The sequence below is a fragment of the Periplaneta americana genome, chromosome 15 (genome assembly GCF_040183065.1).
Source record: "Periplaneta americana isolate PAMFEO1 chromosome 15, P.americana_PAMFEO1_priV1, whole genome shotgun sequence".
NCBI lineage: Eukaryota > Metazoa > Arthropoda > Insecta > Blattodea > Blattidae > Periplaneta > Periplaneta americana.
In genome coordinates, this window is record NC_091131.1 from 177,081,736 (window position 1) to 177,105,234 (window position 23,499).

The 23,499-nt window shown below is 34.0% G+C and overlaps 1 protein-coding gene across 1 annotated transcript in view; it reads right to left on the minus strand.

Annotated features, from left to right (window-relative positions):
* Positions 1-1,129: 1,129 nt before the first annotated feature.
* Positions 1,130-23,499, minus strand: part of LOC138715762 (uncharacterized) — a 45,234-nt gene continuing 22,864 nt past the window's right edge. Inside the window, exons 5-8 of the mRNA XM_069848809.1 lie at positions 22,618-22,695; positions 14,214-14,267; positions 5,734-5,793; positions 1,130-1,213 (exon numbers count right to left, since the gene is read on the minus strand). Of these exons, the coding sequence (XP_069704910.1) occupies positions 1,130-1,213; positions 5,734-5,793; positions 14,214-14,267; positions 22,618-22,695 (276 nt within the window). The remainder of the gene's footprint in view (positions 1,214-5,733; positions 5,794-14,213; positions 14,268-22,617; positions 22,696-23,499) is intronic.

Sequence of the window (23,499 nt, forward strand, 5' to 3'; positions counted from 1 at the left end):
TTATCGTTAAACTGTACCTCTTGTTACAATGGTTATGGCTTTAAATTTATTTTTATTAAAATATATCTCCAAAGAGGTTATGAAATAATATTTTGTCCCTTGAAATCTTTAGTAAAACGCTAATGAGTGAATAAATTGTGTGCAGTTTACTTATGTACACCGTCCAGTTCCACAACAGCTTTAAGCAAGAGAACAAACAGAATAATTGCTTATCACATGTGGAAATGTCTTAGAGAAAAAACGACGCAGGTGATTTCGAAATGCCCCTCTCTACATGTACATAACTTCCACTCTAAAGGTACGGTCACACGTCGCTACTTTTGCAGCGCTGCAGTACAAAAAACTGCGCAACTCTTATACTGCGATGTGTGAACAACGGTGCAACCCGAAAAGTAGCGGCTGCCGATCCTGCTGCCCGCTACTTTTCCATGCTGCGCGCAGCTTAAAAGTAGCGACGTGTGAACAGGGTTCTCAGGGTTGCAGCCGCAGCATTTTTTATTTCTGTTTTGTTGAAACTTTTGCTGCGGTTGCAACCAGTGTTACCACCCAAATGTGCGAATGACACTTTTATTGTAGGGATATATTTTAATGTTAAATGTGATGAAAATAAATTATTTGTAACAGCTATTAAATACACAACACAGTCTGAGCATAATTGCTGACGATATAATTCATTTTTTAAATTTTCCGTAGCGTAGTTCCAAACAGGATGGTTGCCAACATTGATTACGTGAATATACTGTTGGTTATCATTTAAGTAAATAGGCGTTTTTAAAAGCTTTACAGTAAAAATAATGTCAATTTTGAATACTAGATACGACAGAAAAACAAATAATAGAAAAGGAATCTTTCGCATGAGTTTCTTAATAATGCGAACATAACCACAAAATGTATATTGAGGAGTCAACACGGAGATGGAAACCTGCAGCATGACTGCGGCTGCAAAAGTAGCGCCTTGTGTGTGAACAGACTCGCAACCTCCAGTTGCAACTTTTGCAGCACTCGGGTTGCGCAGCACGAAAAGTAGCGTGCAGCGCGCTACTTTTGGCTTACGTGTGAACACGACACGCAACTTTTGCAGCTGCAGTACAAAAGTTGCGCTGCAAAAGTAGCGATGTGTGACCGTGCCTTAATTCATGTAAGGGTTACTCACCCACTGCCTATATCCTGATGTGTCATAGCTCTCCTCATGCTCGTTTAAGTCAGTGTTATCCTGCGAACGAAATGAGGAAGAAGAATATCAGGCATAGTACAAAATTGTGAAATCATTTTCAGGCCTAAAGAATTTTCCAGAACGAAAGATGCGTACACATTTTAGTAGGGTGGAATGTAGACTTCAGTGTTCTCAGAAAACGCCCAATGTCCAGAAATAGATTTATTTGAAATGTACTATGGCTTTCAATCAATCTCATAGAGTTATCTTGCCTAACATCTTAAGAACAAGAATACTATGCTTAATAGTAAATAAAAAGAACCGTCAGTCTCAGCAACAAAAAGTATCATAGAAAATTAAATTATCAAACCTCAAGAAATCTGATAATATGACTATCATAGACATTAATCATGTACCTAAAGCATAAAAGGTTCTCATATTTCAGTGCCAAATACAGAAATGATGAAATTTAGTAATGTTGGGTGTTTAAATTTTCTTTTTCTTTTATTACTATTTCTCAATTATGTTTTGTCTAAGTTTTACAACTTATCTGCAAGTACATCTATTCATATACAAATTAAAAATTAAGTAATTCATTTCCCTATATACCTAAGCAAGAAAAACTACAATAAATATTAACAATATTTAACAAGGCAGCAGAGGAATATATTGTAAAGAAAAGAGAGTGAAACAGGAAGATGTGGCAAAAGTTATCTCTGACAAAATAAGTCATAGGCTATTTGAAATTTCTGTCCACAGATATATAAAGATAATATTTTATAATATTAAATGGAGCAACAGTCTAAAAGGTAGTAAGAACAAAGCAAAGACTATTACTAGTATTATTACTATTATTATTATTATTATGATTAAATTATTATTATTATTATTATTATTATTAATACTATTATTAACATTATTATTATGTATTTTAATTGCAGTCCTGGTTGAGTGAAACAAAAGGATTCACACAATAAAAAACTTAGGTAAAAGAGAATAAAAAATAGTATCATTATCTTGATCAATGTCTGCATTATCATTAATATTATTACCACTATTATTATTATAATAATTATTATTATTATTAATTTTGTTATTATTATTATTACTATTATTACTTACTTACAAATGGCTTTTAAGGAACCCGCAGGTACAATGCCTCCCTCACATAAGCCCGTCATCGGTCCCTATCCTGTACATGTACAAAATTAATCCATTCTCTATCATTATGTCCCACCTCCCTCAAATCTATTTTAATATTATCCTCCCATATACGTCTCGGCCCCCCCAAAGGTCTTTTTCTCTCAGTCTCCCAACTAACACTCTGGATTCGTCCATACGAGCTACATGCCCTGCCCATCTCAAACGTCTGGATTTAATGTTCCTAATTATGTCAGGTGAAGAATATAATGTCACAAGTTCTGCGTTGTGTAATTTTCTCCACTCTCCTGTAACAACATCCCTCTTAGCCCAAAATATTTTCCAAAGAAACTTATTCTCAAACACCCTTACTCTCTGTTCCTCTATCAAAGTGAGAGTCCAAGTTTCACAACCATACAGACAAACCGGTAATATCACCGTTTTGTAAATTCTAAATTTCAGAATTTTTTATAGCAGACTAGATGACAAAAGCTTCTCAAACAAATAATAAACGCATTTCCGATATTTATTCTGATTTTAATTTCCTCCCGAATGCCATTTATATTTTTATTACTGTTGCTCCAAGATATTTCAATTTTTCTAGCTCTTCGAAGGATAAATCTCCAATTTTTATATTTGCATTTCGTACAATATTCTGGTCACGAGACATAAACATATGGTTTGTCTTTTTGGGGTTTACTTCTGAAAATATCGCTTTCTTTGTTTCAAGTAAAATTTCCGTGTTTTCTCTAATCCTTTCTCGATTTTCTCCTAAGATATTCACGTCCTCTGCATAGACAAGAAACCGATGTAACACGTTTAATTCCAAACCCTGTCTGTTATCCTGAACATTTCTAATGTCATAATCTAGAACGAAGTTAAAAAGTAAGGTGAGAGTGCATCTCCTTGCTTTAGCCTGCTATGAATTAGGAAATCATGAGACAGATGCTGGCCTATACGGACTCTGCTGTAAGTTTCACTGATACACATTTTAATTAATCGAACTAGTTTCTTGAGAATACCAAATTCAATAAGAATATTATATAAATCGTCTCTCATAACCGAATCATATACCTTTTTGAAATCTATGAAAAACTGATGTACTGTACCCTTACACTCTCATGTTTCTCCAATATCTGTCGAATACAAAGTCTTATTAATAGTCGATCTATTACGCCTAATATAGCACTAATGATGTCCAATAATAAATATTGAGTTAATCTTCCCAAAAGAATATTGGACAAAATTTTGAACGACGTCAACAAAGTTATTCCTTAAAGACACTACAGTTAGTCTTGTAGCCCTTTTTAAAAATAGGTACAATTATAGACCCCTTTCATTGTTCTGGTATAATTACCTTTTCCCATATAGCAAGTACAAGCTTATAAATTTCGCTAGGCAATGCGCTTCCACCGTCTTGTATTAATTCTTTTGGAATTTGATCGGTAACTGGAGACTTGTATTTTTTTTTTTTCAGATTTTCTATCGCAATTTCGACTTCAGAAAATGTTGGTTCGGATATAAATGGCTCAGCAGTTTCTATCTGAAATTCGTATCGATCATTTCTATTTGACCTATGTACATTTGAATAAGGAATATGCAAAAGGGACCAAGCCCGAAAACGTAAATTTTAAGAACACAACACAAAACCTTTTTGTATGGATCTGGATTTATAACAGTCCAAACATGTTGATACACAATTTAATGTGTACATTCTATAAAAAGTGGTTCCTTTTAATGCCGAAATCCAGAAAGAATGTATGGAGAGCCAGAAACGGGTATAAACTCAATTTGCAAAGAAATATGGACTTGATCGCTTTTGCAAATTCCTGATTCATTTAGTAATTGCCAAAAATAGTTTTTCCATCTGTTCAGAATTGAATGAGAAGGGTCTGCAAGTAAGTCGCCATTCCAATCCTTGCCACGTTTGCCCTTGCCTGATATCCGTTCTTAAATCTCTTTATACCCTCATATAAATCTCGAATGTTCGTATTGTTACTATTTGTTTCTATCTCATTCAGTTTTTCTTTCAAGTAAACTCCCTTTTTATTTCCGTTTATCATTGAAATAATTGTCTCTATCCTCCTCAACTAGATCCTGTAAGAATTGCTTGTTTCTTTCTTTCTACTACCGTGCAACAATCTTCATCAAACCACGATTTAATTTTCTTAGTTTCATAATAACCTATTCTCTGCTCGGCTGCAGTTTTGATACTATCTCTGATATTTTCCCACATACTATTAACATCTAACTCTTCAACTTCATCAGAGCTTTCTTAAGTGGAAAACCTATTTGAAATTTCGACTTGGATAATGTTGCTTAGTTTCTTTTCCCTTTTATTTCACGACATTGAATCTACTAATATTAACTTGTTGCTCTACCCGCTTGGCTATTATTATTATTATTATTATTATTATTATTATTATTATTATTATTATTATTATTATTATTATCATCATCATCATCACAGGAAATAAATTACTCCTATAATCATTATATTTTAGATTGATAATCTATATCCAAAAAATATGAAACAAGATATTATTAGTATTCAAACATAAATGCAAGGATATTATCTTTCGGTATGTTTTCCTTAAATAACAGTGAAACATCACGAAGGCATTTAATTCGATCACTCACTCCTTGACAGTATTGTCTAAAAGTAACACCCTAGTTTTCTTTATTTATTATTTTTTCTATATGAAAGTAATTTTGCTCAACGCATTTCAGTAATTCATTCTTTAATTCTGTACAGTACTGAATTTGTATTTATTTATTTTTTTAAGAAAGGAACAAAATGTTTCTACTGCAGTCAGATGAGATCTCTTCAGCTTTCTTGCGTGGCATACACCGATTTGTTTAGATGGAACTCACAAGCTTCAACTGTTTGCAGTAGCAGGATTTTGAGCATGTAATCTTAAACTACTTATATTGATCACTTACAACTGATATGTTTCAGCTTAAAACTGTACTTTTGGCCTTGGCGGAGTAGTTCCTTCGAAGTATTATGAATCCGTAATATTTTTCTTGATCGCATATGTCAAGTAGTAGTTCATTACAGTTTACGAAATAGGAAGAACCACAAAGAACTAAAAAAATATTGATAGTTTTTTTTATCACAAAGGAAATTTCTTCATCGTAAAATTATATCTCTTGATAAATGATTTTGGCTTCAAAATTATCTTCATTAATATATCTCCAAAGGCATTATCAAATAATACTTTCTCTCTTGAAATCTTTAGTAAAATATTAGTAAGTGATTAAGTTGTGTGAACTTAACTTATGTACACCGTCCAGTTCGACAATAGCACTAAGCTGGGGAACGAACACAATAAATGCTTATCAAATGTGGGAATCTATTAGAGAAAAACGATTCAAATCCCCCTCCCTACATGTACGCAACTTTCACTCTACTTCAAATACATAGAAGAGTTACTCACCTTATCATGTCCCGAGGCAAAGGATGCTGATGCAGGATCTCGCTTTGTGTCGGAAGTATCCTGCAAAACGAAATTAAAAGAAGACTAGTAGGCATTTTACAAAATCGTGGAATCTTCTTCAGGCCTAAAAAAATTTTCTAACACATCGTAGTAAGTTTAAATGTAAACATCAGTGTTCTCAAAAAATCGCCAATGACCAGAAAAAGTTTTACTTGAAAAATGTTGGCGTCTTCAATCAATCCCACGGTATTCCTTTTCCCATCATCTTATGAATAAGAAGAGTATGCATAATAGTAAACGAAAGGAAACTTCAGTCTCAGCAACGACAAGTGCCATGCAAATTGAGGAAAGCATTTGAAAGAAAATTAAATTATCAGATCGTAATAAATCTGATATTATGACTACCATAGACCCCAATCACATCCCTAAGACATATAAAGACTTTTATATTTCAGTGTTCAATAGGGGAAACTCGGCAAATTTGGCAATATGGGAAATTTGGCAATATTCTTGTATTTCTTTTATTGCCAAATTTCCTCCAGAGCTTTAAGAAGTTCAATGACACCTTCATACAATGCAACATCTGACTGTACTTTAGTTTTCGTTTCATCCGAAACCACGCATTATAGTGGCAGATATTGTTACTAATAGAAAGAAGTGTTCAATACTTCCTGTAGACGTGGTGGTTGTATGGACATGTGTATACAAAGACGGAAAGAAAGTGTTGTTCATTACCTACGTTTGTTTGTGCATTACATATCAAAAACTGAGATTCCATATTATAAGGTAAGCCATTTATATAATTAATATTTTCTGTTACTACCTCATCAGGCCTTAGCTGGTTTTATGTTCTTCTTAGCAAAAAATGTCTTCTCCAGGGTAGTGTGAATTAGCCATTTTCCTTTATAGTGATATATTGCTGCTCTGTTTGAACAAGAATGTGTACTCGATGGTAAAATTTAAGAGTAGGGACGTATGAGGGATTTTTACAGTCTTCAATGCAGCACTGTGTGTGGTGTGTTGCAGATATGCCAATGGAACGAGGACATTATTCTGAAAAATATTCCAAAGTTGATTTGTAGGCTGTGGTTGGAAGTGTTTTGAAAGATAAACAGTCGACTTACAAGGCTTCTAAGAAGTACAATGTGCCCTTTAACAACTTAAAGAGGATTCAGTATGCATCCTCAGGACCTGATGACGATGTCATTCCCAAGAAAGGACGACCCCTAGCTCTAACCGTCGGGGAAAAGCAAAAACTGGTGACATATGTAATCAAAATGCAAGAACTTGGGTTTGGGCTATCGGCAAAAGAAATTAGAAGACAACCCTTCAATATAATTAATAAGAGTGGTCGGAAAAATCCATTCAATTTTTTTTTTTTTTTTTTTTTTTGTGATGTTTAGTGATTTCTTGTCACTGTAAATGAAGTCTTATAAACCTTGTACCTCTGTTTTATTTTGAAAAATTTGCTTTTTAATCCTATTGCCTAATTACCCCTGTACTATTGCCAGTTTATCCTGATGAAGTGCCAAATCTGCAAACATGTCATTTGTTATTTATTAGCGTATTATGTGTAAAGTAATTTAGATTTGTAGAATTTTCTTTCAGAGGTTTATTGGGATTTAATGTTTAAACACATTCCATAATAGAGGAATATCTAATTTCAGAATATGTAACTACAAACTGTGTCAAAATACAAATATTGCCAAATTAGACGAGTCTCCCCTATAAGAACCTTCAAATTGAGTAATGTAAAGTGCTTAAAATTGTATTTATTACTATTGATATTTCTCAATTACATTTTGCCTAAAATTTATAACTTACAGTATATCTAAGAACTTCTACTCAAATAAAATTAAGAATTAAGAAACTCAATTCTCTATATTCCTGTTACTAACACGATCTGCAATAAGTATTAATAATTATAATGAAGACAGCCAAGGATTATACTATAATGAGAAGACAGCAAAACACAACGGGAGAATTGAGAATTTGTATGAAGATGTGGCAAAGGTGATTTCTGACGAAACAGTGCCATATTTGAAATTTCTTTCCCCAGATGAATTTGAATAATTCATAAAAAAACCAGCACCAGACAAAAGAGAACTAAGAAGAAAACACAGATTATTTCTATTATTGTTATTACAAATATCATAATTATTATTTTAAGTACCATTATTATTATTATTATTATTATTATTATCATTATTATGATTATTATTATTATTCCAATTCACTGCGGGCTAAAGCAGGGAGATGCACTAACACCTTTACTTTTTAACTTCGCTTTAGAATATGCCATTAGGAAAGTTCAGGATAACAGAGAGGGTTTGGAATTGAACCGGTTACATCAGCTTCTTGTCTATGCGGATGACGTGAATATGTTAGGAGAAAATACACAAACGATTACTGAAAACACGGAAATTCTACTTGAAGCAAGTAAAGAGATAGGGTTGGAAGTAAATCCCGAAAAAACTAAGTACATGATTATGTCTCGTGATCAAAATATTGTACGAAATGGAACTATAAAAGTTGGAGATTTATCCTTCGAAGGGGTGGAAAAATTCAAATATCTTGGAGCAACAGTAACAAATATAAATGACACTCGGGAGGAAATTAAACGCAGAATAAATATGGGAAATGCGTGTTATTATTCGGTTGAGAAGCTTTTATCATCTAGTCTCCTATCAAAAAATCTGAAAGTTAGAATTTATAAAACAGTTATATTACCAGTTGTTCTGTATGGTTGTGAAACTTGGACTCTCACTTTGAGAGAGGAACATAGGTTAAGGGTGTTTGAGAATAAGGTGCTTAGGAAAATATTTGGGGCTAAGTGGGATGAAGTTACAGGAGAATGGAGAAAGTTACACAACGCAGAACTGCATGCATTGTATTCTTGACCTGAGATAATTAGGAACATTAAATCCAGACGTTTGAGATGGGCAGGGCATGTAGCACGTATGGGCGAATCCAGAAATGCATATAGAGTGTTAGTTGGGAGACCGGAGGGAAAAAGACCTTTGGGCAGGCCGAGACGTAGATGGGAGGATAATATTAAAATGGATTTGAGGGAGGTTGGACATGATGATAGAGACTGGATTAATCTTGCACAGGATAGGGTCCGATGTCGGGCTTAAGTGAGGGCGGCAATGAACCTTCGGGTTCCTTAAAAACCATTTGTAAGTAAGCATTATTATTATTATTATTATTATTATTATTATTATTATTATTATTATTATATTATTATTATATTGGGAGTAAAAGGGCACAGTACATCAGTTATTCGTAGACTTAAGAAATTCATGTGACTCTGTTAAGAGAGACGTTTTACTTAATACTCTTATTCAATTTATTATTTCCAAGAAACTAGTTCCATTAATTAAAATATGTCTGAGTGAAATTTACAGCAGAGTCCTTTTAGGCCAGTTTGTGTCTTACGCTTTTCAAATTCATTGGGTGTAAATCAACGAGATGCACTATCACCTTTACTTTTTAACTTTGTTGTAGATATGCCATTATGGAAGTCCAATAAAACTGGGTGGGCTTGGAATTGAACGAGTTACATCGGTTCCTTCTTCATGCGGATGGCATGAATGTGTTAGGAGAATACTCATAAACGATGAGGGACAACACGGGAAATTCAGTTGAAGCAAGTAAGGAGATAGGTTTGGAAGTAAATAACTCCCTCCCAAAAAAGTAGTTGATTATGTCTCGTGTCTAGAACATGGTACGAAATTAAAATATAAAAATTAAAAATTTATCCTTTGAAATGTGGGATAACTGAAATACCGTGGAGGAAGAGTAACAAAATATAACTGACACTTGAGAGGAAATTAAACGCAGAATAATATGGGAAATGTTTGTTATTATTCGGTTGTTCTGTATGGTTGTGAAACTGGGACTCTCACTTTGAGAGAGGTATAGAGGTTAGGATATTCGAGAATAAAGTGCATAGGAAAATATTTGGGTCTAAGAGGAATGAAGTTACAGGAGAATGCAGAAGTTACACAACGCAAAATTTCACGCATTGTATTCTTCACATTAAATGAATTTCTTTGAGATGGGAAGTGCATGTAGCACGTACAGGTGAATCTAGAAATGCATACAGAGTGTTAGTTGGCTTGAGGGGAAAATACCGTTGGGGAAACCAAAGTGTACTTGGGAGGATAATATTAAAATGTGGTCCTGCATACGAATGGGCCCTCAATTAATTTTCTGTTTTTGTTTCTTTCTACGTCAGAATTGAAAATCTAACATTTAAAACAAAAGTTTGTTGTCGATAGAAATAATTTCAACATTTTACAACGATTTCAAGTTAATATTATGAATTGCTCTTCTCTGGCTTTAAAGTTACGGTAAGTAACATTGAACGTAAAAATAATCATCATTCTAAAATCCAGAAATAACATTTTCAAGCAAGTCAAGATTTTATTTATCCTGTAAAATTATGAGTTCGGAATTGGCATCCCTAAGCGTGGTAAAAATTATGTTTATTTAACGACGCTCGTAACTGCAGAGGTTATATGAGCGTCACCAGTGTGCCGGAATTTTATTCCGCAGGAGTTCTTTTACATGCCAGTACATCTACTGACATGAGCCTGTCGCATTTAAGCACACTTAAATGCATCTACCTGGGACGGGGTCAAACCGCAACCTCGAGCACAGAAGACCAGAGCTATATCGACTACGCTACCCTCCGCATGGTCACAAATACATTTGAGGGAGGTGAGATATGATGGTACAGTAGGGACTGGATTAATCTTGCTCAGAATGGAGACCGATGTTCTGCTTATGTGTGGGCGGCAATGAACCTCCGGGTTCCTTAAAAGCCATTTGTAAGTTAGTGTCATTATTATATTATTATTATTATTTTTATTATTATTATTATTATTATTATTATTATTATTATTATTATTATTATTATTATTGAGTTTGGTATTCCCAAGAAACTACTTCGATTAATTAAAATCTGTCTCAGCGAAACGTACAGCAGAGTTCGTATAGGTCAGTTTCTGTCAGATGAGTTTTCAATTCACTGTGGGCTAAAGCAAGGAGATCCACTATCACCTTTACTTTTTAACTTTGCTCTAGAGTATGCAATTAGGAAAGTCCAGGATAACAGAGAAGGTTTGGAATTGAACGGGTGCCATCAGCTGCTTGTCTATGCGGATGACGTGAATATGTTAGGAGAAAATCCACAAACGATTAGGGAAAACACGGGAATTGTACTGGAAGCAAGTAAATAGATAGGTTTGGAAGTAAATCCCGAAAAGACAAAGCATATGATTATGTCTCGTGACCAGAATATTGTACGAAATGGAAATATAAAAATTGGAAATTTATCTTTTGAAGAGGTGGAGAAGTTCAAATATTTGGGAGCAACAGTAACAAATATAAATGATACTCGGGAGGAAATTAAACGCAGAATAAATATGGGAAATGCCTGTTATTATTCGGTTGAGAAACTTTTATCATCCAGTCTGCTGTCAAAAAATCTGAAAGTTAGAATTTATAAAACAGTTATATTACCAGTTGTTCTGTATGGCTGTGAAACTTGGACTCTCACTTTGAGAGAGGAACAGAGACTACGGGTGTTTGAGAATAAGATTCTTAGGAAAATATTTGGGGCTAAGAGGGATGAAGTTACAGGAGAATGGAGAAAGTTACACAACGCAGAACTGCACGCATTATATTCTTCACCTGACATAATTAGGAACATTAAATCCAGACGTTCGAGATGGGCAGGGCATGTAGCACGTATGGGCGAATCCAGAAAAGCATATAGTGTGTTAGTTGGGAGGCCGGAGGGAAAAATACCTTTAGGGAGGCTGAGACGTAGATGAGAAGATAATATTAAAATGGATTTGAGGGAGGTGGGATATGATGATAGAGAATGGATTAATTTTGCTCAGGATTGGAACCAATGGCGGGCTTATGCGAGGACGGCAATGAACCTCCGGGTTCCTTAAAAGCCAGTAAGTAAGTAAGTAAGTAATTAAATAAGTAAGTAAGTAAGTAGGTAAGTAAGTAAGTATTATTATTATTATTATTATTACCACTACGTATGTGTTTGTACTAATTATAGATCTAGATGAGTGGAAGAGGAGGTTTGTAACCTTTGAAGCACTGTTATCATAATATTGATGCCAAAATATGAAATATATTTAGTTTCCATATTATAAAAAAATGCACAAATTCAAATTAAATCCCTACTGTTCTCCCCATATCAACAAAACTTGGAAAACTACAGCGTGAATATCAATAGCTATATCTTTTACGATAATAGTATCTTCTGTATTTTTAACATTAGCATTACATCGATTTTATTTATTAGACCAGTTTTTTTTTTCTCCTGAAAAGTTATGTTTTTTTGGGCAGGGCATAGTTGCGCCCCACGGTCAGATAAAATGCAGCAGATAAAAAAGGGTCCCTGTTTTGTGGCATAGTTGCGCCCTGTTCCCATCAGGTAGAGAAAAGGGGATGACATAGTTGCGCCCCGATGAAATAGGTAGAGAAAAATACACTACGGAAACCCGAGCCTTGTAATCAACCAACCTTATTGATTTCTTATGAGATTTAATATTCATTATCGATACCGTTAAAATGAACACCATGAAGTTGGCAATATTTTGTTAACTATATTTATACTATTTATGAATAGATTATCGATAGCCTACCGTTAAAATGAACACCATGAAGTTGGCAGTACTTTATTAACTGTTTTTCTACTGTTTATGCAGTAATTATCAATAGCCTACCGTTAAAATGGACACCATGAAGTTGGTAGTACTTTATTAACTGACATATTGAAATGAATGACCTGTTGGAATATGGGGCCTAAGCAGTCTTGACATTTTGTTAGTGATTTTCACACCGTCTGTTGCGTATATAGAGGTTAATTTAAAATGAATGTTAAGTTTAGTGAAAAGGGTAAAGAGTTAATAATTCACAATGGTTCTAAGTTTCAATTTTCGAAACCCTATACCGTAGGGTTAAGATATCGATGTACAAACAAAAAATGCAGTTCATTTATTGTGTGTGATCGATAAAAAAGTGTTACCGGTATTTTAAATAGTAAAATTGATCATATGCTAGGGCTACATGATTTCAATGCAGCTATCACTGTAATATTTGTATGTAATTTGTTTATATTATGACAATAACTCTCGTGTGTACTATGTCCATTGGGGCGCAACTATGCCATGTCCATTCAGCTACCTGGTTTCTTCGGGGCGCAATTATGCCATGTCCATTCTGCTACCTGGTTTCTTCGGGGCGCAACTATGCCATGCCTAGGCCTCCCAATTGACAGCGGGGCGCAACTATGTCATATCGTTTTTTTTATTTACACTACTTATCTATCTCATGTGCAATGTGTCAGCTCTTTCCAAATTATATACTTAATAGGGATATACAGTCTATAGCTCATTTCGAATCTCAGTTACGAATAAGAAGTATTCTTTCTTTTTTTTTCCAGGGCCGTATTCATAGACATTCTTAGCGCGGACTTCCGGTGGATGATCGGCGAACCAACGTTTTTCGTATTCATAAACCAGTGTTAGCGATATAATATAATATGAATTCCGTACAAGTAACCAGTCGATAGCCGGGGCTAGTTTAGCATTCTCGTAGCGCGGACTAGCGAAATGTCTATGAATAGCATCCTAGTCTTCATATTTATATGTGTAAAAACAATGGAGATATTTGATCTTTTCCACTGTCAAATGCTGCTTCATTAAACAAAACTTCAATTAATTCATGGTGTTAAGACAAAAAAGGAGAATATCGCCACAATATTCCATGTTATTTGAATAAAAGGGGCAGAAGAGGGCGCAAGTATGATGTCTAAATTCTAACAGTTACTGTCAATCAAAATATTTTAACCAAATGACACCTTCCTCAAGCTCAATTCTCTGTTCAATTGGCAGATGTTCCGTGAAGAATCACACACAATTACGGCCTCCTGAGTGCTAGTCATCAGTTTTGAGGTATGCAGATTCCCATCCAGACGAGGGTGACGGGCTTTAAAAGTATTAAAATTCCAAAGCATGGAAAGAAGGAAAGTTGAAAATTCTGAGTTGACATCTGTGTCATATAAAAGAACCCTGTTCTTAAAGAAGAGAGTTCTTAGCAAAATTTATGGGCCATTTCACGAAACTGGAGCTAGCATAATAGGGGCTCATATAATCTGTTATCATATCATTAAGTTCCTTAAAATTCACCTGACAAAGAAAGAGAACATCACAATGGAAGTCTTGTTTGCGAATAAAAGCAAATTTCGAAGAATTTTACATTGAAGAAACATTTACCATTCACTTCGCTTACAAAGAAAAACATATAATGAAAAATAATATTTTATGACATCGGTTTTTTAATATTTGGAATAATATTATACTAATAATTTCAAAAATATACACTTTCTTCAAATTATATTGTATTAATAAATAGTTTAATAATATAGTGTAAAGTGTTCCACGTACCGATTTACGTTTCCTACGTCTGGAACACAGGCGAAACCACGACAAAAACCGGTGCTGGAAACGTAAACAATTTACCATTATGAGTACAGGAAATCCTAGAAAGTAGATGTTCTTCGAATAGGTGCTTTAATCTTCAAAGATATCTGACCTATCATATTCTGTTAGTATAAGCGAAATTTCTAACCACGCCATAGGCTAAATAAAAACCAAAGATGTAACTATTTGACAAACTTTTAAATGGTTCCGTTAGTTCTCAATAGGAAACACTATTACTGGGATAGTTAAAGATGAGTTAGGTAAAATGCTGACGTAATTTAGGTATTAAGTATCTTCATAATTAACAATATCAGCGGTTTCTCGCTGAATCTAGTACTCTTTACAATCAATAGAGAGGAATGAAATTTTGAATTCTATAATGTTGGTGTTCACTTCAGATTGAGGTTCTGGCTGATACGCACATCCATTATCAGGCAGTACATCTCACTTGACGGTATGTGTTAAAGGAAGAACAATTGTTCGTATGCATCTGAAGTCAGATTAGTGTAGCCTAATATGTAGCTAATAGGATATGTATGCAAAGGATCTGGCCACTCTACACCATTATCCCTTGGCCTAGTTGCCTCATAAGTGGTGCCTTGTTGGTATCACTTGTGAGGTTGAAATCTGTCTTCGGACAGTTGACTAAACAACAACAATAAGAATGTGGGTACCTATAGTCGCGACGCTGTTATTTCCGGCGTGACTCCACCTCTTTTCTTACGTCTTAGGAAGTGAAGGCTCTATAAAGTCTAGGTAGGTAGTATCGTTCGCCATTTTTGTTGTTTCGTTCCCGAGCTACCATACGAGGAATCTATTTGCCACACCGTTAAACATTATCATGTCGTAGCTCCTATGATAATAAATCAAACACACTGTAATTCAGCAAATAATTGAGCGGAAAATAACGTCTTCGTGTGCTTTCTGCGAACGCCAACGAAAGAGCCAAAATGGCGGGCGATTATATTAAGTATTTATCGAGCCTTAAGAAATTAATAACGTCTTCATAAGCGAATGACAAGACGCACACGTTTAAATGTAGCCGACCTGCAACGCGATTGGCTGCCGGAAATTAGAGCGACGGGACTATATATTTATGCACTATTGGCGAAACTGACTGCTATCTTCGCCATCTATTCATAGAAGTAATAACTAAAGAAGCCTCATTTACACAAGAAAATTATCGATCAATAATTTTTAGTATGTGTCAGATATCTTTGAACACCAGTGTACCGAAGAAGATGTCGTAATACGTTTCTTTTGGCCAGAGAATATGGAGCAATCAGCAGGACGGTGGATTGAGACCATAACTTAATAATCAATGAATTCTAAAACTGAACTGGGCGAAGAAGAAATTTGCTAAGAATAACTGTATTAATTGAGATGTATAGTAAATTTGTTAAGAAATGTGTTTTTATGTGTTTACTACAAAATGTATTAAAGTTCGATTAATGAATTATCTTGATAAACATTGCTGATTGCTCCATTAAGTGATAATCAATTTGGTTTTCGGAAAAAATTCAGTACAGATAACGCAATATATCAAGTTACTAACAAATTTGTTAGAGAATTTGATCAAGGTAATGTATTGGTATTATCCTGGACATAAGAAAAGCATTTGATACAGTGAAACATATCTTAATTGAGAAATTAGACTTATTAGAAATCAAAGGTAATGCTTTAAACTTAATAAAATCGTATCTTAACGACAGAATTAAAATAACGAAAATTCACCATTATTCAAGTGAACCTTCAATTATTTATATAGGTGTTCCCCAAGGCACAGTTCTAGGCCCTATTCCATTTTTAATATATATTAATGACTCATTAAAAATTTACTTACAACAATACAATGGTGTTCACTATTCTTATATAGATAACACAGTTTTAATTTTTGATGGAAAAACCTGGTATGATGCATATAATAATTCAAATAATGGACTTAAATTAATAAAAAAAAATGGTTTGACATAAACTATCTTTCTATCAACGAAAATAAAACCATAATTATTACATTCTCATTATCTGAAAAATGTACTATACCTCCTACATCTATATTAAGTATTAAATTACATAATTCTGATTGTTGTCTTATACAGTGTAAATGTTCCATTATTAAAGAGTCGCTGAAGTTAAGTATTTAGGCATAATTTTCGATAATCATTTAAAATGGAACCAACACATTAATTACCTTTGTAATAAATTACGTAAAATAGTATATTATTTTGTCTTATTGGGGAATTACTTGTCAATAATTTTATTACGCACAATATATTTAACTTTATTTCAATCGGTAATTATGTATGGGATATTAGGATGGGGTAGCTCATTTAAATCCAATTTCAATCCACTTTATTTATTACAGAAGAAAATAATTTAAATATGTCTTCATAAACCTATTGATTTTCGATCTCAAAAATTGTTTTTAAGACTTTAATGTACTTAACATAAGACAAATTTATTATATTGTATTAATAAAATTCATACATAAAAATCGAAATAATTTTGAATTGTATTCTCATAGTTATGACACAAAAGGTATGAATTCTTTACAATTGTTTGAACCAAAATGCAACACTGTTACAGTATTTAATCATAGTAGTAATTTAGGCCCAAGAATATATAACAAATTTATATTTGAATATCCTAATCTTATCAATTCTAATAGTCCTAGTATTAAATTTAAAAAGTTATGTATGGATTTTATAAAAATTGAAAAATTGTAAATTTAAATTTATATATTATAATTGCATAGTAGACATAAGACAAATTGTATTGTATACTTATTAATTTTAATTCAGGAATCCGCTAAAGTTTTTTTTGTATATATTAGGCTATATTTTATGTTACGATTATTAGCAAAATAAAAATACATAAAAAGAAATAAAATAAAAATAAAATATGTTCAAAATATGTTACGTTAAATATTTTGTTATTTTACTATTATATTGTTAAAGTACTAATGGGATTGGTTAATTAATATTTTAAAATTTAGATTTATAAAAGGATGTCGATAATACGAGTATGTGGAGACTGAGAATACGACATAGAATAGGAAATATTGTAGAATGCTGGGTTTGCGGTGAAAGGCCTACCCTTGGTAGTAAACTATAAATGAATGAATGTATGTATTTATAAATGGAGAAGTGAGAGTACAAAATCGATTTCTTTTTTTTTAAGTCGCTAAACGCAAAGATATAACAAGCTTATATTTAATTAAAATATTATATTTTAATCCATATTTTATTAATTTTTTTACTTAACAGTTTTAAGAAGTACCCACAAAGTAAACTAACACAATAACATTACACATTTTTGTAAAAACAAACTCTATTCTTACAACAATGATAACAGTTGAATAAATTAGGTAAAAAGGAAAACAATCTGCTAAAATAACATGAAATATAATATTTCCACCCTGAATTACTCACACGCAAATTTGTGCCTAAAATACGAAGAGTCTCCTAGTAATAATGAGAACCAACCAAACATTCATATTGTCATCCATTGATAGCGTTCTGCAAACACATCTTTCTCCAATCTTTCCTATTCTTTTTCCATCCTCTTAATCTCCGAATATGGTCCATATAATTTGACATATTCTTCTTCTCTGAACTCTTCTCCCGTTAACCATTCCTTCCAGTAAATCCTTCAGTAGGCAGTTCCTTCTCAGTCAGAGACCCAACCAATCCCTTTTCCTTTTCCTGATCAGTTTCAGCATCATTCTTTCTTCACTCACTTTTTCCAACCCAGCTTCCTTTCTTATTCTGATTGTCCATTTCACATGCTCCATTCTTCTCCATATACACATTTCAAATTCTTTTGGTCGTTTCTCTTCACTTCGTCGTAATGTCTATATTCCAAGTTCGCAGTTTTTCTTCGTAAAGATAAATACGGTAGCTTCCCTTTGCTTTCCGCACACCACTCTCTCTTTAGCACCTTAAAAGCTGCCAGTGGACCCCAACGTGTAGGTGATGAGAGTGCATTTGAGTAATTAGCCCTCCAAGATAAGGAAAATTGTTATGGATTTTCTCAAAACACAGATTCCTCGACAGTTTGTCTTCTCGAAACAGACATTCAATGTAATATGAATTCTCAGTAATGTATTTTTAAAATGCTTTAGCTAATGATAGTATTTCAAAGGTTCAAGACGTCCTTCTTCATGCTGACCATAATCTACTTTGGCCAGGTAATTGTGTTAAATTTTATTTGGATACAGGTTTGATTTTAATATCTCAACTTCAACGTGTTGTCCAATGAAGGTGTCCGCCACTGATAACAGTAGGCCTACTTTGTTGTTTGATTATCTTTAAGCCAACACTCGTTGGGTTGTAATTTTAGATAACATGAAAAGTAATAATTGAAATCAATTTATCCTTAAAATATTATTGCTACAAAATATATGACAACAAAGTAGCTTTTAGATGGCAATAGAATGAATCTTGTGGGCTGTGATCGGAAACGTGAACGCCAAAGTTGAAACTTGGCCAACTCTCCGTTCCCGATCCCGAGCTCTGACAAGCTTTTCGTTAATTGTGAATGCTCACATTTAAATGTACACATTTTAACAATTTTACCGTTTTCGTTTTCAAAGGTTCAAGACGTCCTTCTTCATGCTGACCATAATCTACTTTGGCCAGGTAATTGTGTTAAATTTTATTTGGATACAGGTTTGATTTTAATATCTCAACTTCAACGTGTTGTCCAATGAAGGTGTCCGCCACTGATAACAGTAAGCCTACTTTGTTGTTTGATTATCTTTAAGCCAACACTCGTTGGGTTGTAATTTTAGATAACATGAAAAGTAATAATTCAAATCAATTTATCCTTAAAATATTATTGCTATTTCATTATTACACATTTATTTTAATAATATTCATTTCCTTCTTATTAGAATTAATGATGGTTCACAATAAACCGGGAACGAGAACCAGAATGAAAACGAGAAGCAGATGAAGTGAATATGAAAATGTTTTATTCACAATAAACCGAGAACGTAGACGACTATGCATATCGATATGCATGTCAATAACGATATATAAAGTCGGTATTACGCATTCTGATGTTATTCGTGTATAATTGACCAATGGCATTCTCTCATGAGTACGAGGCAGCCAACGTAAACACAGGTTAACCAACTTCGAAATTTCAACTGAAACATTTCATTAGGTACGGTACTATAAATATGCCCATCCATCTTTATTATCACAACCTATTTTAAATCTACCATAACGTAAAATAATTAGAGAAGAAACATTTGTAATAGAGCAAAAATGAACAACAGCAGTTATTGAATTGAAGCATGAATATGTAGTGTGTAATACAACCAATACAGTAATAAAATATGATTCCCTTACGATGGGTGTTCAAAGATGCAGCTATTGATAGCCACGTATTCTCCTTCATTTTCTCATCTTTATACGAGGCGCGCCGCTTATCGTAAACGTAAGGATTTTCCTCAACACTCAATATTAGAATCTCATCAAATAAAACTTGCTCCATGATGCACAGCACAGAACAAAATAATGCATAGGTTATGTCACGGTCTTCTTGCTACAAAATATATGACGACAAAGTAGCTTTTAGATGGCAATAGAATGAATCTTGTGGGCTGTGATCGGAAACGTGAACGCCAAAGTTGAAACTTGGCCAACTCTCCGTTCCCGATCCCGAGCTCCGACAAGCTTTTCGTTAATTGTGAATGCTCACATTTAAATGTACACATTTTAACAAGTTTACCGTTTTCGTTTTCGTTCCGATTCTCGTTTCCGGTTTATTGTGAACCAGCCTTTAGTTTCATTATTACACTTTAAAACTCGGTATCATTCTCGTAGTACAATTCGCCCACTTTTCTTCCATTTTAATCTCCGCTCACGAGTATTTTTATCAGCTTTCTGCGTTGTATTATTAAGTTACGCTTCTTCTAATATGACCAGGGACATCACTTCATTTTTACTTCAATTTTTATTGTACCTGAGTTTTTTAATCTACTTCACTCCCACCCCTTCTACTAGTGAACTTCCACCCGTCTTCCGCACAGAACCAAGGCCGCATATGCAAAGTCGTCTTACGGTCACAGTAAACAGTACTGAGTGAGTGAGTGAGTGAGTGAGTGAGTGAGTGAGTGAGTGAGTGAGTGAGTGAGTGGGTGAGTGAGTGAGCGAGTGAGTGTGTGGGTGGGTGAGTGAGTGAGTGGGTGGGTGGGTGGGTGAATGAGTGAGTGAGCGAGCGAGCGAGTGAGTGGGTGAGTGAGTGGGTGGGTGAGTGGATGAGTGAGTGAGTGGATGAGTGAGTGAGTGAGTGAGTGAGTGGGTGTGTGAGTGAGTGGATGAGTGAGTGAGTGGGTGAGTGAGTGGGTGAGTGAGTGGGTGAGTGGGTGAGTGAGTGAGTGAGTGAGTGAGTGAGTGAGTGAGTGAGTGAGTGAGTGAGTGAGTAGGTGGGTGGGTGGGTGGGTGGGTGGGTGGGTGGGTGGGTGAGTGAGTGAGTGAGTATAGTACGTTCCAGTGAAAAAAGGACATTCATTATTTAATCATATTTTCGTACAGGTACTGTGCGTTCTTTTAGTTACGTCGCATCCCGATTTTCCTCACCCGCTTCCGCTGGGCTGTCCTAGCCCTGTTTTGAAAATATTTTCTGTTAGGAATTGGAAGTCTACGTAATATTATACAACTGCTTAAAATAACTTAAATAAGAGGACCTCGTTAAGTAATTAACTGTCACGTCATTTCTACGATCCAACGACATAAACATTTGGACGGACAGTAGATAGTATGTCTGAGTAAATTTATCTGTGCGGATCGGGCAGAAGTGAATATTGAATTTACAGTACGTAAGGTACTCTTTTATAGAGTAGGTACGGAATTATGACAACATGAGTTACTGGTACGAAGGACGAAACCGGAAATTGGAATTGGGTACAATAGGCTATAGTGCGATAATATGCACAAAAGAATTGAAGCCTCTATCGAAATAAATAGGCACAGTTATTTTGCTCATTTGATGCATTTGCATAATTCATTCGTTAATTTTGTATTATTAAGGGATTATTAAAATTGTTTATAATATATTATTTTAATGTAATTTATTGTAATTAAATCTTTTTCCATAACAAAGGAACAAAATGCTTCTACTGCGGTCAGATGAGATCTCATCAGCTTTCTTGCGTGAACCTACATCGATTTGTTCAGATGGAACTTCCTCATCCTTTACCACTGATATGACTTAGCTTAAAACTGTATAGGACTATATAGCCTTGGCGAGGTTAGTTTCTTCGAAGTATTATAAATCCATTATCTTTTTCTTGATCCCATATGTGAAATAATAGTTCATTACATTTTATTAAATCGATACAAAGAACTACGTAGCCTACATGCAACCAAATATATTCATGCAATATTATTATTTGATAAAGCAAATATGTTTATCGTAGAATTTTACCTCTTGATATAAATGATTATTGTTTTCAATTAATGTTTATTAAAATACATCAGCAAAGAGGTTATCAAATAACATTTTCTCCCTTGAAAACTTTAGTAAAATGTTAACAAGAGAATAAATTGTGTGCACTGTCCAGTTCGACAACAGCACTAACCAAGGGAACAAATACAATAATTCCTTATGAAATGTGGAAATCTATTAGAGAAATAACGTCGCAGGTGAATTTCAAAAGCCCTTCCCTACCTGTACGCAACTTCCACCCTAATTCAGTTGCTAGAATTTGGAACTCGCTTCCGAATGATGTAAGGGGTTGTTGGACAATAACTTCATTTAGGCCAAAATTACATAAATTCTTACTTAACAGATTAATTGCTGATTAATATTTGTTACTTATAATGAAACTAACATCTGTGCATTATTATTATTATTATTATTATCATTAATTTCTCTAAATAGATTTACAAAACCTCTAATGGCAATTACATTAATTTTATCATTATAGAAATATATTTTAGATTTATATATATTTTTTTTTCTCCCTGTAACATAGTCCTAGTAAGCTTATATTAAATTCATTTTCATAATTTTACTAGCTATCTCAAATCTCAAATTAATCATAATTGATTGAATTAAATTAGCTCATAAATTAAGTTACTACTTTACCTTATAGGTTTATCTAAATTTAAATAAATATGTAGTCTACTAGTCGTTAAAACTTAACTGAAGAATATAGCTGGAGAACCTTTAAGTGTAGTGTAAATATTTGTAATTTAAATAAGTATTGTATTGATTAAGGCTGGTTGAGTGGAAGAGAAGGCCTTATGGCCTTAACTCTGCCAGCGAAAATAAAACATTATTATTATTATTATTATTATTATTATTATTATTATTATTATTATTATTAATTCATACAAATGGAAGAGTTACTCACCATCGGACCCCGCACCGATTTTTTGTTGGGCGACATAGGTTGTTCGTTTTCCTTTCCTGCGTTTGCCTCGAAGGTGTCCTGAGAAACGAAATCAATAGAAGATTAGCACGAAATTTACAAAAGCGTGGAATCATCTTTAGGCCTAATGAATTTTCCAGAACGAAATATGCGTATTGCAATAGGGTGCAATGCTGACTTCAGTGTTCTAAACAAGTAACCAATGACCACAAAAAGTTTTATTTGAAAAATGTTGGAGCCTTCAATCAAACCCATAGCGTTCTCTTGTCAAAACATCTTACGAACGAGAAGAGAATGCCTAATAGTAAACAAAAAGAAACTTCAGTCTCAGGAGCGAGAAGTGTCATGGAAATTGGAAAAACCATATCAAAGAAAATTAAATTATCAGATCATAAGAAATCAGACATTTTGACTGTCATAAACATTAATCACATCCCTAAAACATATCAGACTCTTATACTGGGTGTTCAGTTCAAAGTGTGTCATGGCTCGCTGTATGCTGTCATATGGCTAGTCGATGAGCCTAGAGAATTCAATCTTCCTACACTTCCGCAGCAGAGGTGTATTACCTATGAGTGAGAGAAGTTGCATAGCGAGGACGGCGTTCATTCTGAAGAGTACCTACTGATATGTACGGCAACGCCGGTAGTGGCAGGAATGTGAACTGTTTGAAAACATGTACTGAGGTGGGTTTTTTACTTACTGTCAGGATATGGGGAGAGGGTTAAGACGATTTCTTACGTATTTGTTAACATTAACATGGACGGTCAACATAGACACGGAGCATTTGATTTGTGTTGTGGAATGTTGCCGTACGCAACCGATAACAAATACTCTGCGTACGACTTGGCCGCGCAAAACACA